The sequence below is a fragment of the Trichosurus vulpecula genome, chromosome 1 (genome assembly GCF_011100635.1).
Source record: "Trichosurus vulpecula isolate mTriVul1 chromosome 1, mTriVul1.pri, whole genome shotgun sequence".
In the NCBI taxonomy this organism is placed as follows: Eukaryota; Metazoa; Chordata; class Mammalia; order Diprotodontia; family Phalangeridae; genus Trichosurus; species Trichosurus vulpecula.
The window spans coordinates 529,860,433-529,873,843 of NC_050573.1; the positions used below are offsets into that span (position 1 = coordinate 529,860,433).

At 46.2% G+C, this 13,411-nt stretch overlaps 1 protein-coding gene across 1 annotated transcript in view; it reads left to right on the forward strand.

Moving 5' to 3' along the window:
* Positions 1-656: 656 nt before the first annotated feature.
* Positions 657-13,411, forward strand: part of TTYH3 (tweety family member 3) — a 191,385-nt gene continuing 178,630 nt past the window's right edge. The window contains exon 1 of the mRNA XM_036741300.1: positions 657-1,251. Within this exon, the coding sequence (XP_036597195.1) occupies positions 1,129-1,251 (123 nt within the window). The 5' untranslated portion in view covers positions 657-1,128. The remainder of the gene's footprint in view (positions 1,252-13,411) is intronic.

The following is a 13,411-nucleotide window of genomic DNA, read 5'->3' on the forward strand; positions in this document are numbered from 1 at the left end:
GCTGTATTATTATCTCGATTTGGCAGGTGAGGCAAGGGAGGGTAATAACTGCAGAGCAGAGACTAGAATTCAGGTCTCTTGACACCAAGTCTGTCTGTATCATCATTACAAAAAAACGAAACGAAACCTCAAAACTTGATTATTATGTCCGTCTTCGTGGGCCCTTCCAGACTGGGTGCTTCACAGGTTAGTAGGGTTACTGAGCCCTTGCCCTCTAGGGGCTGACAGCCTGACTCACTGATCCCAGGAGGCTGTGGTGAGGTGGGAGCCATTTAATGAACTCAGACAACACAGACAGACAATACGGCGTGAAGATTAAATGTTTACATTGCATTGTATTCAGCTAAAGTCAGCTTCTTGGCGAGATGCCACCATGGAAATACTCAACAATCCATAGTCCTCGAAATCCTATTTCCTAAGAGACTGACCTCCGTCTCAGCAACACCCGGCCCACGGTCACGGCGTGGGTTTTTAAAATCACTCACCAACTCCAGGAGGACAGTATTGAGTTTGGGGATGGGAAGGCGAGCCGCAGAAGAAGAAGCGGGTCTTGGGGGGAGAGGGCGCGTCCCATAAACGGGAGGGGGCGTGGCTCTGTGGAAGCGGGACCAATAGAGGCTAAGGGGGCGCGGCGGGTGGAAGTGGGGGTGGGGTGGGGGCGGACTGGGGGTGGGGAGGCGGGGAGCTTCAGCTCTCACCGCGGTGGTGGCAGCGGTTGCGAACAAAGAGCAGGCGGTGAGGAGAGGATCGGAGAGGATCGGAGAGGAGCGCAGCGGAGTGCAGCGCTGCACGTCGGGGGCGCTCAGGCTGCTGGCTCGTTTGCAGACCCGGCGATGCGGGAAGCGGGCAGAACGCCGTCCGGGCAGCGGGGGACCCTGGCCCCCTAACCCTCCCCGCATCAGCCCGCCTGCCCGGGAGCCCCGAGAGAAGTAGGAGCCTGATGGCAGCCGGGGCCCCACGCGGCTGAGCCTAGAGCCAAGGCCGGGGAGCCAGGGGAGGAGGAGGAAGAGGAGGGAGGGAGGGAGAGGCGGCCAGGAGGCAGGCATCTCCCCCCACTTTTTTCCCAACCCCCCCCCCGCCCCGCCATCTACCCCCACCCCTCGGAAGCCCCCGAGGACAGCCGGGCCCATGGCCGGGGTCAGCTACTCCGCGCCCTGGTGGGTGAATCTTTTGCACCGGCTGCCCCATTTCAACCTGCAGTGGGAGACGACGAGCAGCCAGTTCCGGCCGGAGGACACGGAATACCAGCAGGTGAGTGTCACCTCCCCCACCCCCCACGGGTGTCCGTGTTTGTGCGGGGGTGGCTGGGCAGCCTCCGCTGGACTCCTCCGCTCCACCTCCGGTGGCACCCACGGTGGAGTGGGGAGGCTAGAACGGACCAAGGGCTGCGGGGGAACTCTTCCATTTTAGACACTTTGGGGTAGCGAAGGATATTGCAATCTGGGTTCCTCTTACCCAGCGCAGGGCCTTTCCAGAGAATACGGTGATTGGGCATTGGTGAGGAAGGGGATATAGAATCTGACTTGGTAAACACAGGATAGAAAAATACCCCCCGCCCCGGTCCAGTTTTAGGGATCATAGTTTAATACTGAGCTTGAGGGCAGTTCGGGAAGATGAAAATATGCCTCATTCCATCTCATTTCTCCCTCCATACCTCTCATCTCTTTCTCCATAGTCCACCTCCCTCCCATCCACCCTCACCTCCCCATAGCAGGAGAGGTCCCCTTCTGGAGGGCTTGAAAAGAAGCTAGCTCCCAGCTGCTTCAGGGATCTCCTCTGAGCCTCCCCCTCACATTCCCCCCAACCCCGCCCGGGCTTTAGACTCCAGCAGGTGGATTACCCTTCCTCACCCCCCCCCCCAATCCCAAGGTACCAGGACTCTTGGACAGGGTCCCCTTCCTGTGGTTCTGGGGCTTGTGCTTTCTGCCTGGGACTATGGTGAGGACAGCCTCTAATCAGTGTAAACAAAGTGTTCTGGCAGAAGAAGAGAGGGGTGAAAGGTAACAGTTAAAGCCGTGTGAGAACCTGGTCTCTGCAGAAGAGCCTCTGTCTCTTGGTCTGGCTTTAACACTGACCAGCTGTCTCCTTGAAACCGCTGTAGGATGCCTGGGGCCCTGTCTCTTCTCAGGGCTGGGAAGGAGCTGCAGTGATTTCTGTTGGCTTATTGAGCTGTGTTCCTTCCTTGGTTGATCACCATTTTTGCCTTCTTGGGTACTCTCTACACAAGATGCAGAAGTGGCTTGCATAGATAAACCATGGGGCTTGGTGGTGGCTCTAGACTGATGTGAATTCTACCTTTATCTCTGCGGGCAGAACAAAGTCACCCTAAAGTCTCTCAAGTGCCAGTTTCTTGGCCTACCCTTTGGACCTGAGGCTTGGCTGGTCTTGCACCCAGGACAAACCTTGAGTTTATCATTGACCCAGTCCTGGGAGTTCAAGTGACTTTTCCCTTGCAAAGCTAACTTTTTTCCTCCTTGCAAGTGAAGTGGCCAATGGGGAGGGAGCTGGCGGTTGGGATTTCTTTCTTGAAGACAGTTGTGTTCACATTTGTTCATGGTATCCAATTCCAGTAGCTCTGCAGTATCTGATTACCTGGGAGGTTAAGGCCACTCTGGATTTTATTGGGTATTTCTTGTAGGGTCATCTCATTGAGGAATCACCATCTCCTCTGGGTCTTGTGTTGGTTGATTGGTTAGTATGGTTGCCTGGCACATAACAGATGTTTAATTGAGTGATTGACCGTGTCTTTTCTTATGGGGATTGTTGATCGGTTTCATGGAACTCTTTTTGGGGGGAGGACTGAAAAATAAACTGGACATCTTTCTTGTCCTGGCCTGTGTACACACCAGTCAATTGCTGTCCTGTCTTCCCTGGCCAGAGTTCAGGGATCTATGGTGGAGTGACTGACAGGCATCCATTCAGGAGGTGGGCTTGCCTTGTGTACTCACAACAGCCATACTACTTGTGGGCTGTGTGTGGTTTGTGGTTAGTCAGGAAAGTTGGCAGTAATGCTGATAAACTTAGGGCCTAGCCAGCCTCCCTTGTTTCAGGATGCTGCTTGTATGGCCCTCTCATAGGAATTCCTGTTTTCCGTTGTTCTGGTCTTTTGACTAGATTTGAGAAACATTATCATTCCCTTACCTCATTCCTCATTCTCTTCACATATTCTTTCTTGCCTTTTCCCTTCTAAAAAAATTATTTTTGCTTTTATAGATAGCTTTTGGTTTTATATCATCACTTCTGAATATATTTCTCCCACTCTCTCTCCCCATAAGCCAATTCAGCAAAGCCAATAAGCACATTAACTGTTTGGTGGGATATGGAATATTCCCCACCCATATGTAGCCACTTCTGCCAAGAAGAGAGGAAGATACATTTTTTCCAGTTTTTTTTTCTGGGTCCTGCTGCTTCTTTTAAATGCATGGGATCATAGAGTTCAATCTAGAAGAGACTTTAGAGGTTATCTAATTCAACCTCTTGATTTTTCAGGTGAGAAAACTGATCATTGTGCTAATAAGCAGCACAGTCGGAATTTGAACCCAGGTCCTCTGATTCCCAAGTCCTGTGCTTTTTATATAGCACTATGTTGTCTCAGAGTTTACCACCAGGTAATTTTAAATGTTGAAATGTGGAAGGGAGAACTGAGCCTGGAGTCAGGAAGACCCGAGTTCAAATGTGGCCTCAGGCATTTTCTAGCTGTGTGACCCTGGGCAAGTCACTTAACTTCTCTCTGCCCCAATTTCCTTGATTATAGTACCTTCCTCCTAGGATTGCTTTGAGGATTATATGAGATAATATTTAGCACAGTGCCTGACACACAGTAGGTGCTTAATAAATGCTTGTTTCCTTCCTTTCCTTCTTCTTTTCTCCTTTCTCTCTGCTCTAAATCATAGCCCCACAGAATCAAAGAATGCTAGAATTGGAAAGGCCCCTGGAGATTATTTAGTCTAACCCCCTCATTAAACAACATGGGTAAACTGAGGCCTTGAAATTCCTAGACAGAGGTTCTCCCTTGATGAGACCTTAGGATTTGAGCATCTGTTAATTTCTTTCTTATTTGAATATTGGCAACTTTAAGGCTTTTGGCTCTTCTTTGTGTGGATTGAGGGTGGGTGGGGGTGGTTTCTTACTTAGAGGGGGTAAGGGGCTGGTGCTGAGAGGAATGAATAAGTGCCAGGATTGGAGAGAAGCTGGGCTGTCTTGGGGATTCCTTCACTTGACACAGCGGAACTCCAGTAAAACAGTCATAAACAAAAGAAGGAAGGAGATTATTTGCATTTAGTAATGCTAGCATGGCAAGGGAAATGGTTCCCTGGCTTCTGGGGAGCTGAAGGCTTGACTCCTCAGTTTGTCCAATCCTGGCAGACCATGTATATTCTAAGAAAATGGGCATCTGAGGTTTCGGATGAGTCTGGAGGCCTAGGGGAAGTTCATACAGAGGGGCTTCTGCCAAACTGAGGAGAAGGCTGCACTGGTGCATGTCAGGCCTGTGGCAAATGTCCCGTGGAACAGTCTTCATCTTGGTAGCCTCTCATCTCAAAAGAGGACTTTACAGGAAATGGCCTTCAGTGCTTTGCTGGGCTATGTGAGACTGTCTTAGGGAGGGAGTTGCATCATTTGTTGTGTGTGGTTTATGGGTGCTTTTCTTATAAGGAGGCCTGATTAGTATCTCCTCTGCCTGGAGACAGCTGTACCCGGTTATGTACCCACTTGGTCCACTGGGGGCAGATGCCTTTGTCTGAAGTGTCCAGGAGAGAGAGCTACCGGTGATGGCAGCTGAATTCCAGTGTCAGAGGTCCTGAGGGGTGGTTGTTAGAGGTGGTGGGGGGTGGGTGGGATGAAAGCTCTGAAGATGTGGTTCGGGCCTTTGGTATTAGTTGCTCCTTGGCTGAGGGTGTGTATGTACATATGTATGTATGTATGTATGTATGTGTGTGCATCATGGGTTCATGTATATCCATCTGTCTTCAGCTACGTATTCCAGTCAACACCTCCTCTAAGGGCCAATGTTCTGTGATGCCATGTCAAGCGTAAGGGAATAGGGGTTGTTAAATATACCTCATCTTAGGCATCTCCTGGAGCGTCATTGCTCCCGTCCTCTGCACAATCCTGCCTTGGCCTTTGGCCCAGGCTCAGTCTCTTTTGCAGCAGGTTATGGGTACAGGCTCTGGGGGAGGAGGGTGGTTGTGAGCTATGCCCAAGCCTCAGTGACCAGCCTAGGTGATGAAGTCAAGGAAGGTGTCTGGGGTAGATATACTGTTGATGGATGACAGGCTCTAGCCCCTGCTCACCTCTGGGAATACCAGTGTGGGCCCTGACGTTGCCCTTTGGAGCTACTGGGAAGCACTTCCTGGTCCTGGCTAAATTCTCTCCCAGAAGAGAGGGAGTTGTATCTGGAGATGGGAACTGACTTCATCTGAGTCATACTGCAGCGCTCAGTGAGAGTTCTTATTGTTTGGGGAGAGATAAGCCCAAGTGAGGGGGGAGGGAATGGGGAAGCCAGCCGGTGGAGGAAGCTTAGCTTTTCTATTTTTTCACCTCAGGAAGGCTCTCTGCTTCCCTTTTTTCTAGAGCTAGGGGCATACCAAGCAGTTGGGGTGGAAGCAATAGGACTGTCAAGGTTTTCCCTCCAGGCCTAGGTTGATCTCTTTCTGGGAGGAGATCTGCTCAGAAATCTGAAGAAAGCCTTTCCACTCAATCAGCGAGCATTTATTAAGTACCTGCTAAGTGCTAAGTTACTGGGGATGTAAAGATAAATAAAATCCTCCTCACCTCCATCTCCTGCCTTTTTTGGCTTTCTTTCAAGACTGTTCAAATCCCACCTTCTTCAAGAAGTCTTTCCTGGTCCCTTCCATTACAAAAACCCTTCCTCTGGGATTCTCTCTCATTTGGTGTTTTTCAGTCGTTTCCGTTGTGCCCCACTTGGAGTCATCTTGGCGAAGATACTAGAGTGGTTTGCCATTTCCTCCTCCAGCTCATTTTACAGATGAGGAAACAGAGGCAAACAGGGTTAAGTGACTTGCCCAGGGCCACACAGCTATTAAGGGTCTGAGGCTAGATTTGAACTCAGGTCTTCCTGGCATTCTGTCCACTTCGCCACCTATCTGACCTCTCGTTTACATTGTACATGTCAGGTTGTGTGCATGTTGTCTCCCCATTGGACTGTGTTTCTTAAGTAGAGGAACCATGTTGTTTTTCTTTTCTTTGTGTCTTTGAAGATACAAAGCAATACAAATAAGCCTTAATAAATGCTTTTTGATTCATAAAACAGTCCTGCCCTCAAGGAACTTACATTCACCTCTGCAATTACTGTCAAAAAGCACCAGCCAACAAAGTTTTCTTCCTTCAGGTTCCCATTTTTACAGTCTTCCATCTTAGCTTAGAGACCTAGGGGCAGCAGGGGAAAAAAGTTTTGATTGTGGAGTGCTCAACTAGAAATCATGGGATCTGAGTTTAAATCCCAACTCTGTACTTACTATCTTTGTGACCTTGGTCAAGTCAATGACCTTTCTGGGCTTTAATTTCCTCAGCTGTTAAAAAAAATGATAAGGCACTTCTCTAAAGGTACTTTTATGATCCTGTGACCTTATATGCACATTTTAGTGTAAATTGGTTATATTTCTTTTCTTAGAACCAATATTGAAATTTTGTGGGAAGGGATAAAGTCTCTTATTTCATTTTATAGTTAGTCGTGAACAAGCAGGTGGAGGAGGTATTTTTCTTCTTCTTTAGGGCCAATCTGTACTGAAATCAGATTCCTCTACCAAGTTAGGGAGGCGCCCTTTCTTGTTTACTGATGTAAAGAGGATTCTCATGAGCCTGTTGTTGCATTTGCAGATGGTGGAGCATCAGGACTGGGACTTCATTTCTGTTCTTTGTTACTCTGTAGAATACACAGGTGCTCATTGGGTACCCCTGGGATGCTGAAGACCACCCATTGTCAGTGACTGGTATTGGGATTTTGTGATTTCATACCCAGTGCCAGATTTCCCAAGAAGACATGAATGCCTTTTTTATCCTTAGCCCCCTAGTGAAGTGCCTATCACATAGTAAATCTTTTCCTTAATTATTATTTGTTTAATTTTTTAGTTTTCAGCTTTGACTTTCACTAGAGTTTGAATTACAAATTTTCTCCCCATTTCTACCCTCCCCCCCTCTCCAAGATGGCATATATTCTGATTGCCCCATTCCCCAGTTAGCCCTCCCTTCTGTAACCCCACTCCCCTCCCCCATCCCCTTTTCCCTTACTTTCTTGTAGGGCAAGATAGATTTCTATGCCCCATTGCCTATATATCTTATTTCCCCATTGCATGCAAAAACAGTCTCTTTTTTGAGCATCTGCTTTTAAAACTTTGAGTTCCAAATTCTCTCCCCTCTTCCCTCCCCACCCACCCTCCCTAAGAAGGCAAGCAATTCAACATAGGCCACATGCGTATCATTATGCAAAACCCTTCCACAATGCTCATGTTGTGAAAGACTAACTATATTTTGCTCCTTCCTATCCTATCCCCCTTTATTCAATTTTCTCCCTTGACCCTGTCCCTTTTTGAAAGTATTTGCTTTTGATTACCTCCTCCCCCTATCTACCTTCCCTTCTATTGTCCCCCATTTTTTATCTCCTTCCTCCTTCTTTCCTGTGGGGTAAGATGCCCAATTGAGTGTGTATGTTATTCCCTCCTCAGGTCCAACCTGATGAGAGCAAGATTTACTCATTCCCCCTCACCTGCCCCCTCCTCCCTCCCAACAGAACTGCTTTTTCTTGCCACTTTTATGTGAGATAATTTACCCCATTCTCTCTCTCCCTTTCTCCTTCTCTCAATATATTCTTCTCTCATCCCTTAATTTGATTTTATTTTTTTAGATATCATCCCTTCATATTCAACTCACCCTGTGCCCTCTGTCTATATATACGTATGTATGTATGTATGTATGTATGTATATTCCCTTCAGCTACCCTAATACTGAGGTTTCATGAATTATACACATCATCTTTACATGTAGTAATGTAAACAAAACAGTTCAACTTTAGTAAGTCCCTTATGATTTCTCTTTCTTGTTTACCTTTTCATGCTTCTCTTGATTCTTGTGTTTGAAAGTCAAATTTTCTATTCAGCTCTGGCCTTTTCACTGAGAAAGCTTGAAAGTCCTCTATTTTGTTGAAAATCCATATTTTGCCTCGGAGCATGATACTCAGTTTTGCTGAGTAGGTGATTCTTGGTTTTAATCCTAGCTCCATTGACCTCTGGAGTATCATATTCCAAGCCCTTCGATCCCTTAATGTAGAAGCTGCTAGATCTTGTGTTAGTCTGATTGTGTTTCCACAATACTCGAATTGTTTCTTTCTGGCTTCTGGCAGTATTTTCTCCTTGATCTGGGAGCTCTGGAATTTGGCAACAATATTCCTAGGAGTTTTCTTTTTGGGATCTTTGTCAGGAGGCAATCTGTGGATTCTTTCAATTTCTATTTTACCTTCTGGCTCTAGAATATCAGGGCAGTTCTCCTTGATAATTTCTTGAAAGATGAAATTTAGGCTCTTTTTTGATCATGGCTTTCAGGCAGTCCAATAATTTTTAAATTATCTCTCTTGGATCTATTTTCCAGGTCAGTGGTTTTTCCAAGGAGATATTTCACATCTTCTTCCATTTTTTTCATTCCTTTGGTTCTGTTTTATAATATCCTGATTTCTCATAAAGTCACTAGCTTCCACTTGCTCCAATCTAATTTTTAAGGTAGTATTTTCTTCAGTAGTCTTTTGGACCTCCTTTTCCATTTGGCTAATTCTGCCTTTTAAGGCATTCTTTTCCTCATCGGCTTTTTGGAGCTCTTTTGCCATTTTAGGTAGTCTATTTTTAGGGTATTATTTTCTTCAGTATTTTTTGGGATCTCCTTTAGCCAGTCATTGACTTGTTTTTCATGGTTTTCTCGAATCACTCTCATTTCTCTTCCCATTTTTTCCTCTACTTCTCTAACTTGCTTTTCCAAATCCTTTTTGAGCTCTTCCATGGCCTGAGACCAGTTCATGTTTTTCTTGGAGGCCTTTGATGTAGGCTCTTCGACTTTGTTGACTTCTTCTGGCTGTATGTTTTGGTCTTCTTTGTCATCAAATAAAGATTCCAAAGTCTGAGTCTGAATCTGAGTCTGTTTTACGCTGCCTGGCCGTGTTCCCTGCCAACTACTTGACCCTTGAGTTTTTCGTTGGGGTATAACTACTTGTAGAGTAGAGAGTACTTTGTCCCAAGCTTGAGGGTCTGTGCTGTTGTTTTCAGAGCTATTTCTGCACAGCAAGCTCTGCCACACCAGTGCTACTCCTCCCCCAAGAACCGCCAACCTGGACTGGACTCAGATCTAAGCAGGCTCTGCACTCCCACCCTGATGCGCCACTTAATTCCTCCCACCAGGTGGTCCTGGGGCCAGAAGCAACTGCAGCTGTAGTTCTGTAGCTGCACCTCCTCTGCTGCCCCCGGGGCCATGGCCAAACCGCAAACTCCTTTCACTCTGTCCCCTTTCACTCTGTCCCCCGAAGTTTTTCCCACTAACCTTCTTTGTTGTCTTTGGTGTTTGTGGGTTGAGAAGTCTGGTAACTGCCACAGCTCACTGATTCAGGGGGCTAGGGCCTATTCCTCCTGGCTCCTGGTCTGGTTGGTTTGGGTGCAGCCCATGCTGTGCTCTGCTCAGCTCCCAGCATGGTGTGATAGACCCTACCTAGCGACCATCCAGGTTGTCCTGGGCTGGAGCCCTGATTCCCTCTGCTATTTTGTGGGTTCTGCAGTTCTAGAATTTGTTCAGAGCCCTTTTTATCAGTGTTTGCAGGGTCCTGGGGGAGAGCCCTAGGCAAGTCCCTGCTTTAGGCTGGCATCTTGGCTCCACCCCCCCCCCCCCCACATAGTAAATCTTTAATAAATGATTAAGACCTGAGGCTAGTATTAAGGCTTTGAGCCTCACTGCCTCTTGTCAAGTCATGAACCAATGTGTCTCAGAGACTTTGCCTCTCCTTGGAGAGGCCATGCTCTGGGAATTGTGGATTTGAGGAAGGGTGATAGAGGTGGTGCCTTCTTGGTTCTTAGGCCCTGTTTCTCTTGAATTTCCCATGGCCCTAGTAGTCCAGGGGAACCCATTTGGATTCTGTCAAAGGGTTGCACCTGAGGACCTAGAGGGCCACATATGGCCTCAAGGCCATAGGTTCCCCACCCCTGCTCTAGTCACTTTCCCCCACTTAAAAATACCTCTTACTTCGTTTGTACATGACTTAAATACCTAAATAGGTACAGCTTTTATCTCATAGAATCTGGCCAAATATGCCTACATCATTGAATATTAAAGCTACCAGGGATTTGAGAGATCATCTTATCTAACCATTTCATTTTACAGATGGGGAAACTAAGACCCAAAGGCAAAAGATTTGCGGTAGAACCAGGGCCAGGACCCAGATCTTTTGATTCCCTAAGCCCTGTTTTTCTTTTTCCCTTCCTTCCTTCCTTCCTTCCTTCCTTCCTTCCTTCCTTCCTTCCTTCCTTCCTTCTTTCCTTCCTTTCCTTTGTTTCTTTTTTCTTTCTTTCTCTCTCCCTCTCTCCCTCGCTTGCTCCCCCCTTCTCTTTCTCTTTCTCTCTTCTCTCTCTCATTTATTGATGCATTTTGATTTTTTACAACAGTTATTTTCAAATATAGTCCATCACTTTTGCTCCCAATAACTACAAACCATTTTTGGCAGAATATTTGAAAGTCCGCACCTGTAATTCCCTATCCCTCTACTAAAAGGAAAGGAATGAATTTCATTATCTATTCTGCAGCACCAAGATTGGTCATTGCAATTAATCAGCCTTCTTTTGCCTTTTAATGTTTTATTTTCCAGTCCTGCATACCTCTTCTGGGGTATTCTTTGACAGTGGGTTTCTTTGTATCTCTTCCCAGGCACTTGGATACTTAAATGCTTTTAGAGAATACTGAGTATCTTTCCTCAATCTTTATAGTGCTTATTTTCTATATCTTATGTTTTGGTCTTGATGGTGCTATCGATGCCTGCCTCATTCTCTATTTTTCAGATGTCTTAGTCTTGTCTTCTTTTTCTCTAATGTAAACCTCCTTAAAGGCAGGGACAGCGGCTCCTAGCTTAGGGGCACAGTGTAGGACTTAATAGGTCCTTCTCTAACTTGAAGCCTTAGATGGCTGCTCTTCTATGATTCCTAGTTAGTCAGCCTAAACTGTTCTGTTAGGATCTGGAAGTTCTCCCATGGCTGTAACCCTGCCTTGTAACCCAGTGGTGTAAATTAGAGGCTTCTTCTAAGAGGCATAGGGATGAGTTTCTCCTTAGTCTCAGCTGTTGCTGCTGAGATACCCCACTGCAACTGCTTGTTCAGCATGACTTTATCTAGGACTCTGTGTCTTCCACACCTTTTAAATTGTTCATCCTTTATTTTCAAAGAGGACCAATGACATCAGGAGGGTGATGCCTTGACTTGCAAGTGAAATTGGAGTTAAGTGAGGCAGGAGCAAAGTCGTCAGCCTCAGTCTCTCCTCCAGAGTCATTGGAGTCCAGTGGCAAAACCATCGGTCCGAATGATTGGCAGTGGCCCCAGATGCAGTGGAGGACCTTGGCCTTTTTTTAACCTTCTAAATTACCAGCCAGGAGAGAGAAGTCTGAGGGCTGTCCTGGTCTAGGTAAATCAAATCTATGGTTTAGAAACAGTCGTCAGGGATGTCTTCTTTGTGGTCATATTTTGGGGGTTGTTATCAGGGAACAACAAGGGAAGATTTTGCTCTGGGGGTCCCTTCACTATCCCATGAACATGCCATGCTTATTCCTGCCTTTCTGCCCTGACCCAGGATGTTCTACTTTCAGCTCTTCCCACCTTTGTGTCCTCTTCTGCCTTTTCAAATCATATTCATCCTTCAACACCCTGGTCAAGTCCCATCTCCACAAAGCCTTTTCTGCTCACTCTAGCCTTTATTAATTCCTTCTACTCTGAACTCCTTTGGGACTATTTTTTTGGGGGGGGATGACAATATAAGTTAGCAGGTAATTGTTTCTTCATCTCTGAAATGGGGATAATATTTTATGAGGATCAAATGAGAGACTGGAGGAGGAAAGCCTCTTGTAAAACTGGAAAGTGTTATATAAATGTAAGGGATTATTGTTACTATTGTGGGTTTCTTGAAGACAGGGAATGTTTTTTGTTTTTGTCTTTCTTTGTATCCTCAGCACAACACAGCACAGTGCTTGACACATAGTATTTTGTTGTTTAGTCACTTTTCAGTTGTGTCCAACTCTTCGTGACCACATTTGGGCTTTTCTTGGCAGAGATACTGGAGTGGTTTGCCATTCCCTTCTCCAGCTCTTTTTGCAGGCCAACACGGTAAAGTGACTTGCCCAAGGTCACACATCTAGCAATTGTCTGAGGCTGATTTGAACATAGGAAGGAGGAGTCTTCCTGACTCCAAGTCTGGTGCTCTCTCTACTGAGCCACCTAGTAGGCACATAGTAGGTACTTAATAAATATTTGTTGATCAATAGATCATGTTCTCCCTAATTAACAGAATGTGAATTCCTTGCTTTATATTCCTCTTGTTTCAAATGGGAGCCAGGGTTAGAGGGGACTTCATTGATATTTAATTCATCCCCTTTATTTTAAGGATGAAAAGTAAAGTGATTCGCCCAAGGTCATACATCTAGTAAGTGATTGAGTTCTAGCTTGTGGTTGTCTGAGCTAGAGGCAGTGTTGCATAATGATGCTGCATTTAGAGCCTGAAAGACCTGGATGCAGATCCTTCCTCTTATGCTTAATAGGGAATCACTTCATCTTTCTGAGTTTCAGTTTTCTCAGCGCAAAATGAGGACCCATACTATGTACCTTAGAGGGTGACTGTCTACCTCAGATGAGGAAATGTACACAAAGTGCTTTGCAAACTTTAAAGTTCTCGATAAAAGCCAATTATTTGGATTCAAAGTCTAGTGTTTTTACCGTAGGGATAAACACCAAGGAGTTGCCCAGTGTATCCTTATTGGTTAAGGAATTTGGATGGGCAGCCAGCCTCCAATTTGGTCTTCCCAGTGATATGTCCTTTGGGCCAGGAGTTGTGGGCATAGGGCTACATTGCTGCTCATCCTTCAAAGCCACGTGTCTTTGTGTTGTTTCTACCATACTGGCTCTCACCAAGTCCTATAGGCTTGGCTCCTCTCTCCTGCATATTGGAAGCATGTGTGCCTGTGCACGTCCTGGATGACGTCTCCTTGTCCTGCTCCCAGCTGGCTCAGAGTCACGGTATAGTTTTGGCTTTTAAAGGGCTTGAGTGGTGTGCTTTGTTTCCTACCAGGCCTGGTTCTGTTTCTAGGCTGCCTTTCGTCTTCTCAAAGCAATGATCTGTTCTTGGGGTTGGGGATGGGGGTGGGGTGGGTGGATGGAGAGAGTCTCTTTAT